Genomic DNA, 19180 nt, shown 5'->3' with positions numbered 1-19180 from the left:
TGAAAATCCGAAAGGTTGAGGTCATCAAGGTGAGATTTTGGAGCACAAGAGAATCATGAACGAAAAGCGGGTTGCTGACACTTGAGATAGTTGCCATTCATTCAAATCTGGTCATTAGAAAAGTTGATTTGTGGTACAAAGTGAGGTATGGCTGACTGATGCTAGAAAATTGAGAAGATTCAAAATAAGTTGCAGCACAACTCTTGAGGAGCAGTTTTGACATCGAAGGATCATGCTTGCATAGTTCTCAGGGCCAAAAGGAGCACAAGGAATCACATGGTATTCGTATCATATGATCATTCTTTTTGTTTTTTCGAAAGCATGAAAAATGTGGCCTTCGTTAAACATGATTTACACTGGGGCAAATATCAAGAGGAATGAGCTCCAATTTTGGTAATGCATTTTAAATCGGCTTTGTGGAAAAAAAAAAGGTCTTTTAAAATCGAGAGGACAGTGACATATGTATGTACCTCTCAAATCTCTTGAAAGGAGAGTTGTCATTGGTATTCTTCAAGTTTTAGAATTTGTCACCTTTGTTTTTTTTCAAAAAAAAAACAAAAAAAAATGTGTGTGTGCTTCTTTCATTTGAAAAAAAAGAAAAAGATTACAAATCCACCAACTTGAGCCACAATGTCAAAATGCAAAGCAGATGATTGGTTGAACAAAATTGATTCAAATTGAGTCAATTTCTGAAATGATTTTTCAGGTAAGTATTCAAGAACTTTTTCATGCAATAAAGTGTGTCATGTCTTTTATCACCGTTAGCATCGAGTATTGACTCACTAGCGTGTGTTTTGCTTTTTCATATCCGTTAGCATCGGGTCCAACCCACTAACGTGTCTTTTATCACCGTTAGTGTAGACACCAAATTTTTGTCAATTTTTAATATTTTCTCAAGATTTTTCTATTTAATGAATTATTTATTTTCTAGCATTTTAATGTGCATTTTTCTCATTTTTGTAGGTTTGCATTTAAAAAAAAAGGAAAAAAAGAAAAAGAAAAACAAACAACAAAAAAAAAAAAAACAACAAAAAAAATAATAAAAAAATCCATCATAATCATTTTCTCTACCAAAACCCCTATTAACCCATTCCATACTCAATTGCCATGGACCTTTCTTTTCATTGGCAGAAGTCATCATTTCGGAAGATTCAGCACACAAGCTCCATTTTTTCTTTGGCTACAAGTCCCTCTCGGTTCTCTGCTCACGGGGACAGAGAGACAAGAAGAAAAAAAAGCACTCTAGCTCCCAGACAACACTCGGCTCTTCCTCACACAGAAGACAAGATCCAAAAAAAAAAAACTCCCTCTCTCGGCTCTACCCCAGGGGACTGGACAGACAAGCAAAAACAAGACCAACACTCCAATTTTTCCTCCAGAAAATCTCCATCCCTCTCGGCTCTCTCTCTGGGCTGGACCGAAAAGAAGAAGGAAAAAAAAAGAGAAAAACTCCTCTCTCCCTCTCGGCTCTCCTCTCTCCCAAATTTTTTCCAACACATTTGCACACAACAAGGCAGCAATCGGTTGGATTGGAGCTTGGCAATTTCATCAAAAATCTTGGCAAAAGGACCAAACTCTTCATTGAGGTATTTATCTCCCTTTTTTCCAGCTTTTCTTTTTTTAATTAACTAGATTGAATGTATGTGTGGTTATCTTTTTTATTGCTTATTTTTGCTGGTTTTTGTTGGTGTTGTATGGATGAAATTTTGGGATGGGTCACTGAACTAAATTAGGAAAAAAGAAACGGTACTGTGAATGCATGCCAAATGCTTGATAAAATGCCGAAATGGAACAACGGATTAAGAAGCTGAATATTGTGTATGTTGTTGTCAAAATGGATGACCGTTAGCTAGCACCAGGCCTGGAAATGTGTGTTTATCTAAATTTTTTGGAGTTTTGAGCTTTAAAGGCATTAGAATAATTTTCTTCATTTTTTGGGCTGTTTTGATTTAATGCATCCTTTTGTTGTTGTTTACTTGTCAAACTAAGATTATAGTTGTATTGTGGAAGTTATAAGGAGGGTTTTGGCATAATTTTTATGATTTTTGGTGAAGATTTGAGGGTTTTAAAAAAATAAAAACTGAACTGATTTCTTGGCATTTGGCCACTTTTGGGTCATTTTCTGTAAAAACTAAGTTCAAAAATGGAACCTACGCGAAAAATGGAGTGGGGAAGTGCATTTTGAGAAATCTTGGCGACTGAATAAGTCGCCGGCGACCGCCGCCAGAGGCGGTGGTGCCACCGGCGGCCACCATGGCCGCCAACTGAAGTAAGCTTCGGATGGCCAGAGGAGGAGAAGAAACGAAGGAAGAAGAAAGAAAGAAAAGAAAAGAAGAAAAAAAAAAGGGGTTTGGGCTAATTTTTTTCGGTGGGCTTGTGGTTGGGTTTTGTTTTATTTCTTTTGGGTTTCGGTTGGTTTAGGAGGTCTGAGCCCATGTGTTTTCTTTGGTCAGGCTTGAGTGACAAAATGAAAGGTTGGCCTGCTAGTTTCTTTTGGGCTTCGGCTGGGCTAAGATAGCATCCGGCCCAAATAAATAAAAATGATGGCCCGATGGCCTTTTTCTCCCATATCAGAAACCGAAATTTGCAATTTAGCCCCTGATCTTTGGAGTTGTTTCACTTCGACCCAGAACATTTTAAATTTGTTTCACTTAGGTCCTTAAATTAATTGCACTTTGGTCCCTGAATTTTATCTTTCATTTAATTTGGACCCCTGAACTTTGGAAATATAATTTTTGTCCCCCAAAAGTTTTCAATTTTTGCAATTCAGTCCTTTGCAAATTTTGGCTCTCTTTATTATGATTGTTTCTTTTCTTCAATAACTAATTATGTTACTTTTGAACATATTCAACTTGTAATTTTTAGATGTTTTAAATTTCTTTATGTTTGACATATTAGCGTGAGTTTAGTACTTTTATTATTATTGTTTTTTCAATTAAATTGGTGCCATGATTCTTTTGTTCATTGTGAGTATAAATAGGACAATTTGACTCCATTTAGTCACCACTTCAAACGGGAGGTACCCCTATTTTTATTATTTCAATGTCAATTACGTGCTCTTATGTGCTCCTATGTGTTTATGTGTTTATATATTTTTATATGCTTTATTTATTTGATTTAAATATTCATTCAAATTTTCTTATATATGTTAGTTAGTTTTTATAATGATTCGAGAGGTATTTAAATACCTCAAAAATGTAATAGATAGGATAATTAGATTTGTTTTATTATATTTTTCCCTCCTAGATTGTAGTTAGGCGCTCCCCGATGTAATAGATAGGTTGCGTGTTTATGTGGCTTATGTGTTATGTGTTTTATCCGCTTTTCTTAGGATTTTGGCATCTAGATATTATGTTTACGTGTTATGTGCTACGTGCTCTTATGTGTTTATTTGTTTTAATTTATGTTTTATTTGTTTCACTATGAATTGTTAATGCATGACGTCACCACACTAGTCCAACGCTAGTTGTGGTTTCTCCCTCCGCTTACTTGCTAGTCCAACGCTAGTAAGGACTTTTAGAAATGGGCTAGTCCAATGCTAGACCCTTTAGGTCATCTTGCGCTAGATTCATCTTTGTATGCTATTCACTACATTTTCATGCATATTTTCATTTTTAGGATCTTTTCTCATTTGCATGATATTCCCTATTATATTATCCCCTACCCGCTATAGGTGCTAATCATGTCATTTAGAATTGCATCTCATTTAAGCTAGTTCATTTGCTTGTTCATGTTAGGATAATTATTTTTTCAAACATGGGAAATGGGTGATTATAACTTTCTAGTTTAAGTACCCTATTAATCCATGTATAAGAAAATTATGTCACGAGTTTTGCCTCCCGTACCCTTTATGTTGCATTCTCCTTTTCTTTGATCACTTATATATATGTATATAATTTAATTTCTTTTCTTTTATTTTAATTTCATCATTTGCATATTCGTGACACTTTCAAGGAATCATTTTGGACTTCGCAATTAATGCGATTGGTTCAATTAAACCCCTTGAATGAACATTTTGTCCCTTTCGATATATTTAGATTTGCATCCATATAGGAAACATCCAAATATGATAAAATTAAGGGTTAGATTAGGAAAATTTTGACTAAACCTCGCAACTAGCTTAGACTAGGTTGAAAGGGTGCCTTAGGTTTGAGTCAATTGAACCTTTGCCTTCCCTTTCTTCAACCGTGACTCCCGAACCCATTTTCTCTTGTTTTCAAAGACCTGGAGTTGTCAAAAAGGGTTTTATTTTATTTTACTTTATTTTTGGGTGACTTGGTACACCAAAACTCCATACCAAGTGGCGACTCCTATTTTTTTCTTAAAAACCCTTTTAGACTAAATTTTGGACACAAATTGTCGCATACTTTTAAGTCCCATTCTAGGTCCTTTTTCATTTATTATTAATAAATCACATCTTTTTATAAAACACTTTCTTTTTCCATCTTGTAAAAAATGGGGCACGACAGTTAGCATCGAGTATTGACTCACTAACGTGTGTTATGTTTTTTTTCACATCCGTTAGCATCGGGTTCAACCCACTAACGTGTCTTTTTTATATCATGTTGGGATTCGGCAGGTTCGGGTTTTATCCCACTGACCGTTTTTTATTGTTAGTTGGGCATGTGTTTTATCCCTCCAACCTCGGCAGGCTCGGGTTTTATCCCACTGACCGTTTTTTATTGTCGTTGGGCATGGGTTGTATCCCTCCAACCTCGGCAGGCTCGGGTTTTATCCCACTGACCGTTTTTATTTCGTTGGGCATGGTGTTTTATCTCTCCAACCTCGGCAGGCTCGGGTTTTATCCCACTGGCCGTTTTTATTTTCGTTGGGCATGAGTTTTATCCCTCCAAACTCGGCAGGCTCGGGTTTTATCCCACTGACCGCTTTTATTTTCGTTGGGGCAGGCTCGAGTTTTATCCCACTGGCCGTTTTTATTTTCGTTGGGCATGGGTTTTATCCCTCCAATCTCGGCAGGCTCGGATTTTATCCCACTGACCGCTTTTATTTTCGTTGGGCATGGGTTGTATCCCTCCAACCTCGGCAGGCTCGGGTCTTATCCCACTGGCCGTTGTTTTTTATTTTCGTTGGGCATGGGTTTTATCCCTCCAAACCTCGCAGGTTCGGGTTTTATCCCATTGACCGTTTTATTTCATTGGGCATGGGGTTTATCCCTCCAATCTTGGCAGGCTCGGGTTTTATCCCACTGATCGTTTTTATTTCGGTGGGCATGGGTTTTATCCCTCCAACCTCGTTGGGCATGGGTTTTATCCCTCCAATCTCGGCAGGCTCGGGTTTTATCCCACTGACCGTTTTTATTTCATTTGGCATGGGTTTTATCCCTCCAACCTCGGCAGGCTCGGGTTTTATCCCACTGACCGTTTTTATTTTCTGTCGGGATGGTTTTATCCCCCAACCTCGTTGGGCATGGGTTTTATCCTCCAAACCTCGGCAGGCTCGGGTTTTATCCCACTGACCGTTTTTATTGTCCGTTGGGCATGGTTTTCCCTCCAACCTCGGCAGGCTCGGGTTTTATCCCACTGACCGTTTTTATTTTCGTTGGGCATGGGTTTTATCCCTCCAACCTCGGCAGGCTCGGGTTTTATCCCACTGACCGTTTTTATTGTCGTTGGGCATGGGTTTTATCCCTCCAACCTCGGCAGGCTCGGGTCGTATCCCACTGACCGTTTTTCATGATTATTTGATTAATGATAGTGCTTTATCATTCATTTTGTATTTCATGTTTAGAAGTTTTGAGAGTTCAAACTTTTCCGATTTTTTCAAAGATCACAGATGGTTAATGCACTTGTTTCATTGTGATTCACTTAATTTGAACTACGTTTGACCTGATTCCCGTGGCGGGATACGTAGGCAACTCTACATGAGTTCGGTCACGTTTTTGTAATTTCATTGCATCATTTTGTTCAATAATTTCAGCCAAGTGTTAGCTTGTTTATTTTAGCTCAGGTACAGCTAGAAGAAACAGGTAAGCAATTTGGTGTCTACGTCTTTGTCTTGAGTTTCTTTGAAACTCTAGACAAAGAGGGGCAAGCTGTAGACACAAAATTTTTGTCAATTTTTAATATTTTCTCAAGATTTTTCTATATAATGAATTATTTATTTTCTAGCATTTTAATGTGCATTTTCCTCATTTTTGCAGGTTTACTTTTTTTAAAAAAAAAGAAAAAAAAGAAAAAAACAAACAAAAATAAAAAAATCATCATAATCATTTTCTCTACCAAAACCCCTATTAACCCATTCCACACTCAATGGCCATGGACCTTTCTTTTCATCTGCAGAAGCCATCATTTGAAAAAAAAAATCCTACACACAAGCTCCATTTTGGTTACAAGTCCCTCTCGGCTCTCTCTTGAAAAAAGGGGGAAAAAAAAGACACAAAAAAAAAGAGGCTCTCGGCTCTCTCTGGGCTGGACCGAAAAGAAGAAGGAAAAAAAAAGAAGAAAAAAACTACTTCCTCAATCTAGTCTCTCGGCTCTCACAAACGGAGGACAAGAAACAAAAACAGAGACAAGGAAAAAAGAAGGGAGGCTCTCGGCTCTCTCTCTTGGCTCTCAACCGAAAAAAGAAAGAAAGGCATCAGAAAAACTTCAGCCAAGGCAATTCCACTTTCATTGAGGTATTTTCCAGTTTTTTTTTTAAGCATATTAGATGCATTGTGATTTTAATTTATCTTGCTTTTGCTGGTTTTTATTGTTGTTGTTGTGTTGCTGAAAATTGGGAAATGGCATGAACTAGATTGAGGAAAAGGAAATGTTTTTTATGCATGCATGTTAACCGTTTGAAAAAATACCAAAATGAAAAGAAAGAATCTTAGGGGACTGTTTTGATTTATTTTAGTCCTTTTATGTTGTTTTCTTGTCAAAATAAAATCATAGTTGTATTGTAGAGGTTGTAAGGAGTATTGTAGTATAAATTTTTGTGATTTTTAGTGGTGATTATAGTGATTTTAAAAATGAAAAACTGGGCTGTTTTTTTGCATTTTGACCACTTTTGGGTCATCTTTTGTAAAAACTAACTCCGGAAATGAAATCTACGCGAAAAATGGAGTGGGGAGGTGTATTTTGAGAAATTTTGATGACCGGAGAGGTCGCCGGCGGTGGCGGCGGCGCCACCGGCGGCCGCCATGGCCGCCAGCTGAAGCTGCCTCAGCTGGCCGAAGAAGAAGGAAAAAGAAACGGCTGAAGGTGGAGGAAGAAGAAAGAAAGAAAAGAAAAGAAAGGAAAGAAAAGAAGAAAAACAAATGGTTTGGGCTAATGTTTTATTTCGGTTGGGCCAAGAGTTAGTTTTGGTTGGGTTTTGAAAATGGGTTTTGGTTTATTTTCCTTTGGGTTTCGGTTGGGCTTAGGTAGTTTTTTGGCCCAGAAATATATAAATGATGGCCCAAGGGCCTGTTTCCTTAAGAAGATCTGCTAGCGAATTTTCACTTTAGCCCCTGATCTTTGGAGTAGTTTCACTGCGGCCCAGAACATTGTAAATTTCTTTCATGTTGGTCCTTAAATTAATTGCACTTTGGTCCCTGAATTTTATCTTTCATTTAATTTTAACCCCTGAACTTTGGAAAATATAATTTTTGTCCCCCAAAAGTTTTCAATTTTTTCAATTCAGTCCTTGGCAAATTTTGGCTCTCTTTATTATGATTGTTTCTTTTCTTCAATAACTAATTATGTTACTTTTGAACATATTCAACTTGTAATTTTTAGATGTTTTAAATTTCTTTATGTTTGACATATTAGTGTGAGTTTAGTACTTTTATTATTATTGTTTTTTCAATTAAATTGGTGCCATGATTCTTTTGTTCATTGTGAGTATAAATAGGATAATTTGACTCCATTTAGTCACCACTTCAAACGGGAGGTACCCCTATTTTTATTATTTCAATGTCAATTACGTGCTCTTATGTGCTCTTATGTGTTCCTATGTGTTTATATTTTTATATGCTTTATTTATTTGATTTAAATATTCATTCAAATTTTCTTATATATGTTTTAGTTAATTTTTACAATGATTCAAGAGGCATTTAAATACCTCAAAAATGTAATAGATAGGATAATTAGATTTGTTTTATTATATTTTTCCCTTCTAGATTGTAGTTAGGCGCTCCCCGATGTAATAGATAGGTTGCGTGTTTATGTGGTTTATGTGTTATGTGTTTTATCCGCTTTTCTTAGGATTTTGGCATCTAGATATTATGTTTACGTGTTATGTGCTACGTGCTCTTATGTGTTTATTTGTTTTAATTTATGTTTTATTTGTTTCACTATGAATTGTTAATGCATGACGTCACCACACTAGTCCAACGCTAGTTGTGGTTTCTCCCTCCGCTTACTTGCTAGTCCAACGCTAGTAAGGACTTTTAGAAATGGGCTAGTCCAACGCTAGACCCTTTAGGTCATCTTGCGCTAGATTCATCTTTGTATGCTATTCACTACATTTTCATGCATATTTTCATTTTTAGGATCTTTTCTCATTTGCATGATATTCCCTATTATATTATCCCCTAACCGCTATAGGTGCTAATCATGTCATTTAGAATTGCATCTCATTTAAGCTAGTTCATTTGCTTGTTCATGTTAGGATAATTATTTTTCAAACATGGGAAATGGGTGATTATAACTTTCCAGTTTAAGTATCCTATTAATCCATGTATAAGAAAATTATGTCACGAGTTTTGCCTCCCGTACCCTTTATGTTGCATTCTCCTTTTCTTTGATCACTTATATATATGTATATAATTTAATTTCTTTTCTTTTATTTTAATTTCATCATTTGCATATTCGTGACACTTTCAAGGAATCATTTTGGCCTTCGCAATTAATGCGATTGGTTCAATTAAACCCCTTGAATGAACATTTTGTCCCTTTCGATATATTTAGATTTGCATCCATATAGGAAACATCCAAATATGATAAAATTAAGGGTTAGATTAGGAAAATTTTGACTAAACCTCGCAACTAGCTTAGACTAGGTTGAAAGGGTGCCTTAGGTTTGAGTCAATTGAACCTTTGCCTTCCCTTTCTTCAACCGTGACTCCCGAACCCATTTTCTCTTGTTTTCAAAGACGTGGAGTTGTCAAAAAGGGTTTTATTTTATTTTACTTTATTTTTGGGTGACTTGGTACACCAAAACTCCATACCAAGTGGCGACTCCTATTTTTTCTTAAAAACCCTTTTAGACTAAATTTTGGACCCAAATTGTCGCATTTTTTTTAAGTCCCATTTTAGGTCCTTTTCACTTATTTTTGAATGGAAATCATAGCTTTTATAAATACCTATTTCTTTTATTTTCTTTTCCATCGCGAAAAATGGGGCGCGACATAGCCTAGATTTTATGATAATATTACTTTCAATAACAAAAGTAAAAAAGATAGAAATAAATAAAGATGAAGACTAAGAAAATTAAAATTAATATATGGATAATAATAGTAAAAAAAGAAAGTATTTGATCACGTAAAAGAAGGGAAAAAACTAAAAAATATAAAGAAAATGGGCAAATAGAAAAGAGCAAAAATGAGAAAAAGAAATAAAATACTAATTAATATGGAAGGCGCACTTTTGTCCTCAAACATAAAATAGGGGGACAAAGTTCCTATTTATTGAGTTGAGAGGGATATAGTGCAACTGAAGGTAAAGTTCAAGGGTTTTGGGTTTTTAGGGGGGGGGGGTTATTGCTTTTACACGTTAATATTTTAAGAAGATGTCTTTCAGATATCATAGGAAGAGCAATGATAAATAGAAGAAAAAATCAGGAGAAATGATTTCAAATTTAAAGTGTAATATTAATCTAATGCAGAGAGAATAAATGAAAAGAAGTCTACACTGGTTAAGATATTACTCGATCCTAAACATTAAAAAAGTCAAAAGCTATATTAATCGGGGAGCAATTATAGAAGAACACAGGAGAGACATGGGTAATGAGAAAGAAATAGTAAACCGATATATAGGGTCAAAAACGTTTTGAGTGATTGGAAGAAATAAGGTTGCATATATGGGAGTTCATTTGCAATAGGTTCAGTAATAAATTAAAGTGAGCAATTTGTCAATAGATTTAAAAAAAATTAAAATCTAGTATTAATACTGTAAATTGAGGAAGAGAAAATTGAGAGATTCCAACATCAGTTAATGTTACCAAAAAAAAAAAAAAAAGAAGTCCTTAAGCTATATTTGGCTGATCAATTCAAAATATATGTCGTAATATAAATATTTTATATAAATAAGGAACAAATATAGAAAAATTCAGCAACCCGAAGTGATGAGGATAAACAGTAATGACAAAATGAAGCCATGATTCCATTTCTTTTCTTAACCTTGAACTTAAATTGTTCCTGCATCAACCTTTAGGAATGGATTATAGAACATTGAGGCAAATCATATACGTAAGTCAAGTTAAACAAAATTATAGTAATGAACTTAACTCAAGGAAGTCTAAGAAAAGATGAATATTAATATTTATGACTTACTTAAATTGTCATCGTAGATTGAAAAGGAAAGTACATGGACACATTATGAATATAGTTAAAGTTATTTAAAAAATGAGCAGCAATTGGTTAGATAAAGAATAAATGATGATTAAGGATAATTAGCACAATATCTCAAGAAGATTATTATGTTATGGCAATGAAAGTAACTCAAAGAAGTTGTTTGATACCAATTAGTATGTCAGGTCAAACAAAATTATAGTAATGAAAGTAATTTTAGGAAGTCTAAGAAAAGATAAATTTTATCATTTATGACTTACTTAAATTATCATCATAGACTGAAAAGGAAGGTAAAATACTTGGACTCATTGTGAATATTGTTAAAGCTATTTAAAAAATAACAAAGGAATATCAATCAGAGATATGTTTAGGACTTTTTTTTTTTTCTAAGAAAACATCCCCAGGAAACTAAGGACAGAATCTCAAATAAATAAATAAATACTCAAAACATAATCGAAGAAAAACAGAATTAGGAATCCTAGCATTTCAAAGAGAGGCTTTTCAGAGTGCCTGAACTTGCCTCCTCTGTTTCCAGGCAATGCTTTGTCTTGATGTGAAAATAAAGTTCAAGTGCCACCTGATCCTTCACTACTTGAATATGTAACCAGTTTGAGTATGTAAAAACAAAAGGTTCGCAACACATATATCTCCATCCCAAGTAACATATCCAAATGAGAGGACGAACAATTATAAAGCCAAGCTCCCAAACCAAGGGTTCTATCTCCCTACAAGTTACTTTCTTGTCACTCTAGAAAAAAGGCTACTAGTACACAAAGGCCACAATAGGTTTATGGCAAAAAGGAATTAGAAGACATCCCTTTGCTTAATTGTCTTCCATTGATTCTTTATGATAATTCTCTAAATCAGCATCAAGAGCTTCTGCAGACATCTTCTCACCACGACCTCTTCCTCGTCCACGACCTCTCCCAAATCCACGACCACGTCCCCCTGCACCTCGTGGCCTTCCAAAGGAGCCACCCCTGCCTTGTCCACTTCTAGGGATTCCATTTGAGTCACCAAAAGCACTACCTGGAAATTGAGGTCCAGCAGCAGCAGTCACAATATTTGTTCCAACGATCTCTATTTTCATTGGTTTACCATCAAGCTGAACACCATTGCATCTCTTGACAGCTGCTGCTGCATCTTGCCGATGAGAGAAGACTATTTCTGCTGTTCCCTTTGATCTACCACTCCTGTCATAATGTATTGTAGATCTTTTCAAGTCACCAACCTCTGAAAACAGTTCCTTGATATCCTCATTAGAGACACCGTAATCTAGATTGGAAATATACAGCTTGGTTCCAGTCTCAATCGCAGACGCTCGGCTGCCGCCGCCCCCACCGACGCCGAGTTGGCCGGCATAGGCCATAGCCTGATCCGAAGAAAACATGTCGTGCGTCCACACTGAGTCAGGCGCCTTAGGAACGCTGTAAGGAGTGGCTCGATTGGCGGCACGGTTATTGAATCGATGGGTGGGGACTAGGACGGGGACCGGGACCGGAGCCACGGCCTCGGCCGTGGCCGCTGAGAAGAGTATATTTTACGTATTTTTAGTGTGATTTATTGGTTAGTTTTGGTGTGTTTTATTTAATTTTATAAATAATTAACTAAGATTCTAGTGAAAATATGCATTTTGTTGTTTAAAGTGTGAAAATTGCATTTCTATGAATTTTTATGATAACAATTTCATATTTTACAGGTTTATTGATTCAATCATCAAATAGAGTGCATTGAGAATATAATTTGATGATTGATGATGGATTAAAGTGATAAAAACAGAATACAAAGTGTGAAAGAAGAAATGCAATTAAAGTCAAAAGGAAGCAAGATGTTCAGCTTTGACACGTTTTTGTATTTTGGCTATATCTTGAGTTACATACATTGGATTGAGATGATTCTTGAACCATTTTTGAAGCTAAGAGACAGATCTACATTTGGTATGAAGACATCAAAGTCCAATTCGGCTATTTTCCTGGTCAAAATGTCGAAATACAGAAGTAAAAGTCTGCTGCTGAGAGCTGAAAACGCGGAATTGACCAGTCAGTGGTATTTTTATCATATCTTGGTCCTCAAAACTCCAAATTGGATGATTCTTGAAGCATTGGACAGATATTTCAATGGACTACAACTTCTATGTTTTGAACAAGAGGCAATTCAGCCGCCATCATAGAGAAAATAGCAATTGAAGTAGCCAGATTCTGGTCAGAAATAGCTGCTCTCCACTGGTACAACCTGTTTTCTCCTTCAATAATTCACAGCTATGGATGAACGTATGACAACCAATTAGCAGCTGTAAAAGGGATGTTTTAAACCTCATTTCCTGTCACAGCTATGGATGAACGTATGACAACCAATTACACAGGAAATGAGGTTTAAAACATCCTTTTTACAGCTGCTAATTGGTTGTCATACGTTCATCCATAGCTGTGAATTATTGAAGGAGAAAACAGGTTGTACCAGTGGAGAGCAGCTATTTTTGACCAGAATCTGGCTACTTCAACTTCTATTTTCTCTATGATGACAGCTGAATTGCCTCTTGTTCAAAACATAGAAGTTGTAGTCCATTGAAATAGCTGTCCAATGCTTCAAGAATCATCCAATTTGGAGTTCTGAGGACCAAGATATGATAAAAATACCACTGATTGGTCAATTCCACGTTTTCAGCACTCAACAGCAGACTTTTACTTCTGTATTTCGACATTTTGACCAGGAAAACAGCCGAATTGGACTTTGATATCTTCATACCAAATGTAGATCTGTCTCTTAGCTTCAAAAATGGTTCAAGAATCATCTCAATCCAAAGTATATACCTCAAGATATAACCAAAATACAAAAACGTGTCAAAGCTGAACATCTTGCTTCCTTTTGACTTTAATTGCATTTCTTCTTCCACACTTCATATTCTATTTTTATCACTTTAATCCATCATCAATCATCAAATTATATTCTCAATGCACTCCATTTGATGATTGAATCAATAAACCTGTAAAATATGAAATTTTTATCATAAAAATCCATAGAAATGCAATTTTCACATTTTAAACCACAAAATGCATATTTTCACCAGAATCTTAGTTAATTATTTATAAAATTAAATAAAACACACCAAAACTAATCAATAAAGCACACTAAAAATACGTAAAATATACTCTTATTCACAATTAATGGCCGATTAATCATGATTAGAAAAGCAAAAATAATAAATAACTTGCTCAAAATAATATCATCAAATAACTAAGTAAAAATCATAAACAAGATGTAGAAAGTTCATCCATACTCTAGGCATAAACTTTAACTAAACATGGTAAAAACAAAAACCAAACTTGTATTATAGTTAAACATGAATTCAAATACAAAAGAGAAAGTGATAGGAGAAAAGTCACCCTTGTCACATGAGGTTCAAACTCTCCATCTTTGCTCCTCCAATCGTCCTCCAAATCTAACTACAAATACAAGAAGGATAAACTACTCTACCTATACTATACTAATGAACTAAGAAAAACTAGTGAACACTACATTTTTTGTGAGTTTTCCTAGCCTTGCAAAGTTATTTTGAATCTTGCAAGTCCATGGCTATATATAGATGAATGCAGTCAGGAAATGAGGCTTGAAACATCCCTTTTACAGTTGTTAATTGGTTGTCATACGTTCATCCATAGCTGTGAATTATTGAAGGAGAAAACAGGTTGTACCAGTGGAGAGCAGCTATTTCTGACCAGAATCTGGCTACTTCAACTGCTATTTTCTCTATGATGGCGGCTGAATTGCCTCTTGTTCAAAACATAGAAGTTGTAGTCCATTGAATTATCTGTCCAATGCTTCAAGCATCATCCAATTTGGAGTTTTGAGGACCAAGATATGATAAAAATACCACTGACTGGTCAATTCCACATTTTCAGCTCTCAGCAGCAGACTTTTACTTCTGTATTTCGACATTTTGACCAGGAAAACAGCCGAATTGGACTTTGATGTCTTCATACCAAATGTAGATCTATCTCTTAGCTTCAAAAATGGTTCAAGAATCATCTCAATCCAATGTATGTAACTCAAGATATAGCCAAAATACAAAAACGTGTCAAAGCTGAACATCTTGCTTCCTTTTGACTTTAATTGCATTTCTTCTTTCACACTTCATATTCTATTTTTATCACTTTAATCCATCATCAATCATCAAATTATATTCTCAATGCACTCCATTTGATGATTGAATCAATAAACCTGTAAAATATGAAGTTTTTATCATAAAAATCCATAGAAATGCAATTTTCACATTTTTAACCACAAAATGCATATTTTCACTAGAATCTTAGTTAATTATTTATAAAATTAAATAAAACACACCAAAACTAACCAATAAAGCACACTAAAAATACATAAAATATACTCTTATCAGCGGCCGCGGCCGCCACCTCCACCGCTAGGTTTTTTATTCTGCTTGATGAGATCGTCAAGAGTTATGTCAAGTGCAGCGCCTGACATCTTCAATATACCCTAGGACGAAGACGAGAGAGAGAGAGAGATAGAGATGCCGTGGGAAATAGGGGGTCGAAGAAAGAGAGGAAAAGGGCCGGGGTGGGGGAAGGAGAGATATGTCTAGGACTAATAAAAGCATTATGTTGTTAGCGAATGGAAGGGTTAAAGAAAAAGAAAAATCATACATTTAGTGGAAAATGAAAATAAAAAGAGGAGGAAAAACATTCAATCAGCCTAGAATGAAAGAGCCAATGGAAATTTAACGTACTTGTCAGGAGAGTAAAAAAATTGTGGAAGAGAATTCGACAGTTCATCCCGTATGTATTACTTACTGGGGAAGAAGCTTGCACACTGCGCAGGAGTGAGTACCTGTATTATATTTTGTTAAGCATCATGAGATTAAAAAAGTAAAAAATACTATCAATATTGGTAAGCAAATGAGAAAGTATAGTGATTTTTAAATGGACAAATTGAATCAAATACACTAATTTGTTTAAGTGGAGAAATGTAAAATAACTAAATGGTCATTTAATCACATAATCACAAGTCAGTAGGAATTTTTTCTAAATTTATTGTGAAAACATTTATATGTAAAAAAAAAAGAATCACTTTCGTCCTTGCAATTGTAATGATTAGAAAGAAAATCAAACAACTGATTGTAAATCCTTAATTCTAAAATTGTACTATTTCAGATTGTAAATTGTTTCTCCTGAAGTAATTAACAAATAGGAGTCCCCAGCCATAAAACTATCATATGCTTAGATATTTAGGAATGTTTGGTGTGCTTTTGTTAATTAGTGCCTATTTATGTTTCCAACTACTGTAATTTAACTGACATGTAGGCTTGCAGATAAATTGAAAAGGACAATATAAGTCTAATTAGCAAGTCTAAATTGTAGAAATCAGATGCATAACACAATTGCGGAAAACACAATTGTAATTCTAGTACAACAATGCATGAACACCAATAATGCATTCATTAATTAGAACAATTGTTTTAGAAAGTACCTTAATCAAAAAGCTGTTGCTGGACAAACCCCTTGTTTTACAGTTATACCTCAGTTGTTGGCAAACATGAAAATTCAAGAATACAGTTACAAATATAATTACAACTTTTAAACTACACAATATTTGTCATTGTTTCATTCAAAAATTCGATATACACATAGATAGTATCTACCTGAAAAACACAATGCAAGAAACCCTACCTCTTCAGGGACCACCTTGGTGATATAGAGCTTAAGCAACTCATGCAACCTTATTGTGTTTACGTCCTTCATTATTGCAGGTTGCTAAAAAAAACTGCTCAACAAATGCTTTAGAAAAGCCAAAAACTTTCAGTTTCCATTCAAACATGCTTTCCAACAGGTCCCTCATCTTCCAATCATTACTATTGTATTAAAGAAGCCATAATTGCTCACTCTAATGATCCAACTTTTTACATCTGCTGCATTCATTTTGTGAAAATTTTAGAAGAGAAAAGCCAACAGTTACACTTCTACTATAAAGGATTGAGTTAATGTTCTTCTCAATGTATTCATGTCCGCATAATCATGCTCCAATTATTCAATGTAACCCTTGGATCTCTTTGCAGAAACTCAATGACTTGCATGAAGATTTGCAGCAATTACAAATCAATAGTAACGGTTATTTAGAAGTGCAAAGCTGAAACAATAGCTGAATAGCTACACATCAGTAGTATAAGTATCAATCCACTAAGGATAGAGTGGGTAATGCACACCAATGCACATTCAATGCTAGTACTATACCGTCAATGATTTGTACACTCGTGCTGCATTGCCTGACTTGCCCCTCGAAAAGGTCAAATGAAAATTATCCAACTATCAAACAAGAAGTCGTTTTTATATATATATAGGATGTAATTGTCAAAATTAAGGTAAAAAAAAAAAGATAATACAAAAAATTGGAGAAAGAATTTTACTTTAAAATTTCCACGATTAGATATATAAACATATGTTGACATGAAGGAACTGAATTAGTTAAACTACTAAACACAATCTAAGAAAAAATTGAAGCGAAGATTACATAAAATAGATTGCAACCGATTTGAAGAAAATCAAAATTCATGGAAAGGTTAAAAAAGTTGAAGTAAATTGACCAAAGGAAAGAGAATGATAGCAACCAGAAATTATGTCTCTCAAAATTGGTCAACAGTCGGTGAGTTATTTAAAAAGAATGAATGATGATTGAGATTTTTCAGCAATTGGATAATCTTTTACATATGGTGACTCATGCTTTTACTTTTTGCTTGTTAACACTTGTCAATTTACTACCCAAAGTTTGACACTTGTCCTTTTCATTTTTTCCCCTCTTCAATTATGTGTGTGTTTATATATAAGAATAGAGGTTTTGTAGGAATATCACTTGGTACCCTTAAATTTTGAAAAATCTCACCTATGTCACTGATTTTCAAATTTTTGTAACATTGTTTGGATAGGGTATTATTTGAAATAATTACTGTAGCACTTTTTGTGATGTGATGTATGTGAGATAAAAAGGTGGTTAAAAATATAAAAAGGTGAGTTGGAAAATGTGTTTATGGTGCAAGCGAAATATTAACTCATTTCAAAAAATATTATTAAGAAACTCATATTTGGGGAGAAGAAATGTTTTTCATGCCAAAATTGCCCTTGTGTTATCCTACTATTTTTTCAAAAGTGAACATATATTACTAAAAGTTTGAAAATAAAGACAAATAGTGTGAAAGCATATTATAATAGAATAAATTATACCAGTAGGTGTTTCTAAGATACATAAGACTACTATTTAAGAGTATGCTTAACGTACTTTAGCAATAAAAAAATCATTCATTGTAAAACGTTTTTGTGAATTTGAGGAGTATTGTAAATTTTAGAATTTTGAACTTTCTAAATTTTTTTTATATAGATCGATGACTTGAATAACAAAAACAAAACAATGTCTAAAATTATGTTTACAAACTCATTTGAGGTACTTTCAAAAACATAAAAGTAACTATCTTTATTACAAAGTTTTGGATGAATTTAGAATTTTATAAATTGTTTAGAATTTTTTTTAATGTTCTAACCTTTTTGTCTAAATCGATGGCTTGATAACAAGAAAAAGAAAAATTATTAACAAAATAATTAGAAACTTACTTGAGGTATTTTCAAGGCACAAAATGTTATCCTTTTCTAATTATAACAATTTTTTCTTTTACATTTCTTGTCTTGATCAATGACTTTTAAAAATTGTAAAAGATATTTCAACGTCAGTAATATGTTATAATTCTTAAGGATTTAATTTGGTTTGTCATGAAAACTAAAGGTCCCTAAGAAAAGCGTAATTTTGGAATAGAAATATTTTATCTCTCTCAAAATGAGTTTTTAAATTATATCTTTTGAAATGGGATGACAAAAATTACAAAAAGTTTTAAAAGGGCGGTAGATGAGATTTTTTTTAAAATTCAGGGGTATCATGTTAGAAATCTCCCCTGTGGGGTTTTCTATCTCACATCGGTATTGGGGGGTTGGGGTTTGGGTAGATAAGTCCCTCACAGGACTCCAAAAGTTGCCGGCTTTTGAAGTTAGTATGGGGATTAGGTTTATTTGCGTAAATTCTTACTTCTGTAAGAAAATGTCAGAAAAAAAAATGTTAGAAATCTCAAGGAAGTTTCTAAAATAATATCCCAAATGATACGAATTTGGTCATCGTACCCGTATTCGATTTAGTGGGTTCGAATTTGGTCACACGAAATGGGAACTCTTAAATCCAAATTCGTTTCTAATTCGACTATTGTGAATACGAATAGTATTGAATTTCGAATTCAGCAGCCAATTAGGTAATCTGACTTTTTTGCACACCTCTATAAATGACTGGTTGAATATCAATTTTCCTAATAAGTTACTATATTCTTTAAACAAAAGAAACCAATTTGGTTCATCCCAAACTTCTTCAGTTCTTTTTTTTTTTTTTTGGCGAAGTACAGCCCATGGTTTAGGAATTAAAACTGCATTCTTCCCTTCATCAATTTATCTACTACAGATTTTTACGGACAAACAATGATGAACATGAGTATTTGCATATAACTATTTTTGTTTTGGAAATTGATTACCCTTAAAGACCCAAATAAAAAAAAAAATCATCCGTTTTAACTATTTCAGTTCTACATAGGCCAACCGCTATAGTTGTCTAGAACCCTCATCTCCGATAACCGCATAATCGACACACACT

General features: G+C 34.4%; 1 protein-coding gene across 1 annotated transcript; it reads right to left on the bottom strand.

Moving 5' to 3' along the window:
• Positions 1-11079: 11079 nt before the first annotated feature.
• Positions 11080-16248, bottom strand: LOC113777309 (THO complex subunit 4A-like). Its single transcript, XM_027322343.1, has 2 exons — positions 16149-16248; positions 11080-12019 (listed from the first exon to the last, which is right to left on the bottom strand). Exons 1-2 carry the CDS (start codon positions 16246-16248, stop codon positions 11319-11321), a joined length of 801 nt encoding a protein of 266 aa, XP_027178144.1. The 3' UTR covers positions 11080-11318.
• Between the last annotated feature and the right edge of the window lie 2932 nt (positions 16249-19180).

Source organism: Coffea eugenioides, chromosome 7 (assembly GCF_003713205.1).
Source record: "Coffea eugenioides isolate CCC68of chromosome 7, Ceug_1.0, whole genome shotgun sequence".
In the NCBI taxonomy this organism is placed as follows: domain Eukaryota; kingdom Viridiplantae; phylum Streptophyta; class Magnoliopsida; order Gentianales; family Rubiaceae; genus Coffea; species Coffea eugenioides.
Note: the sequence above shows the minus strand (reverse complement) of the source record. Positions and strands in the feature narration are given on the sequence as shown.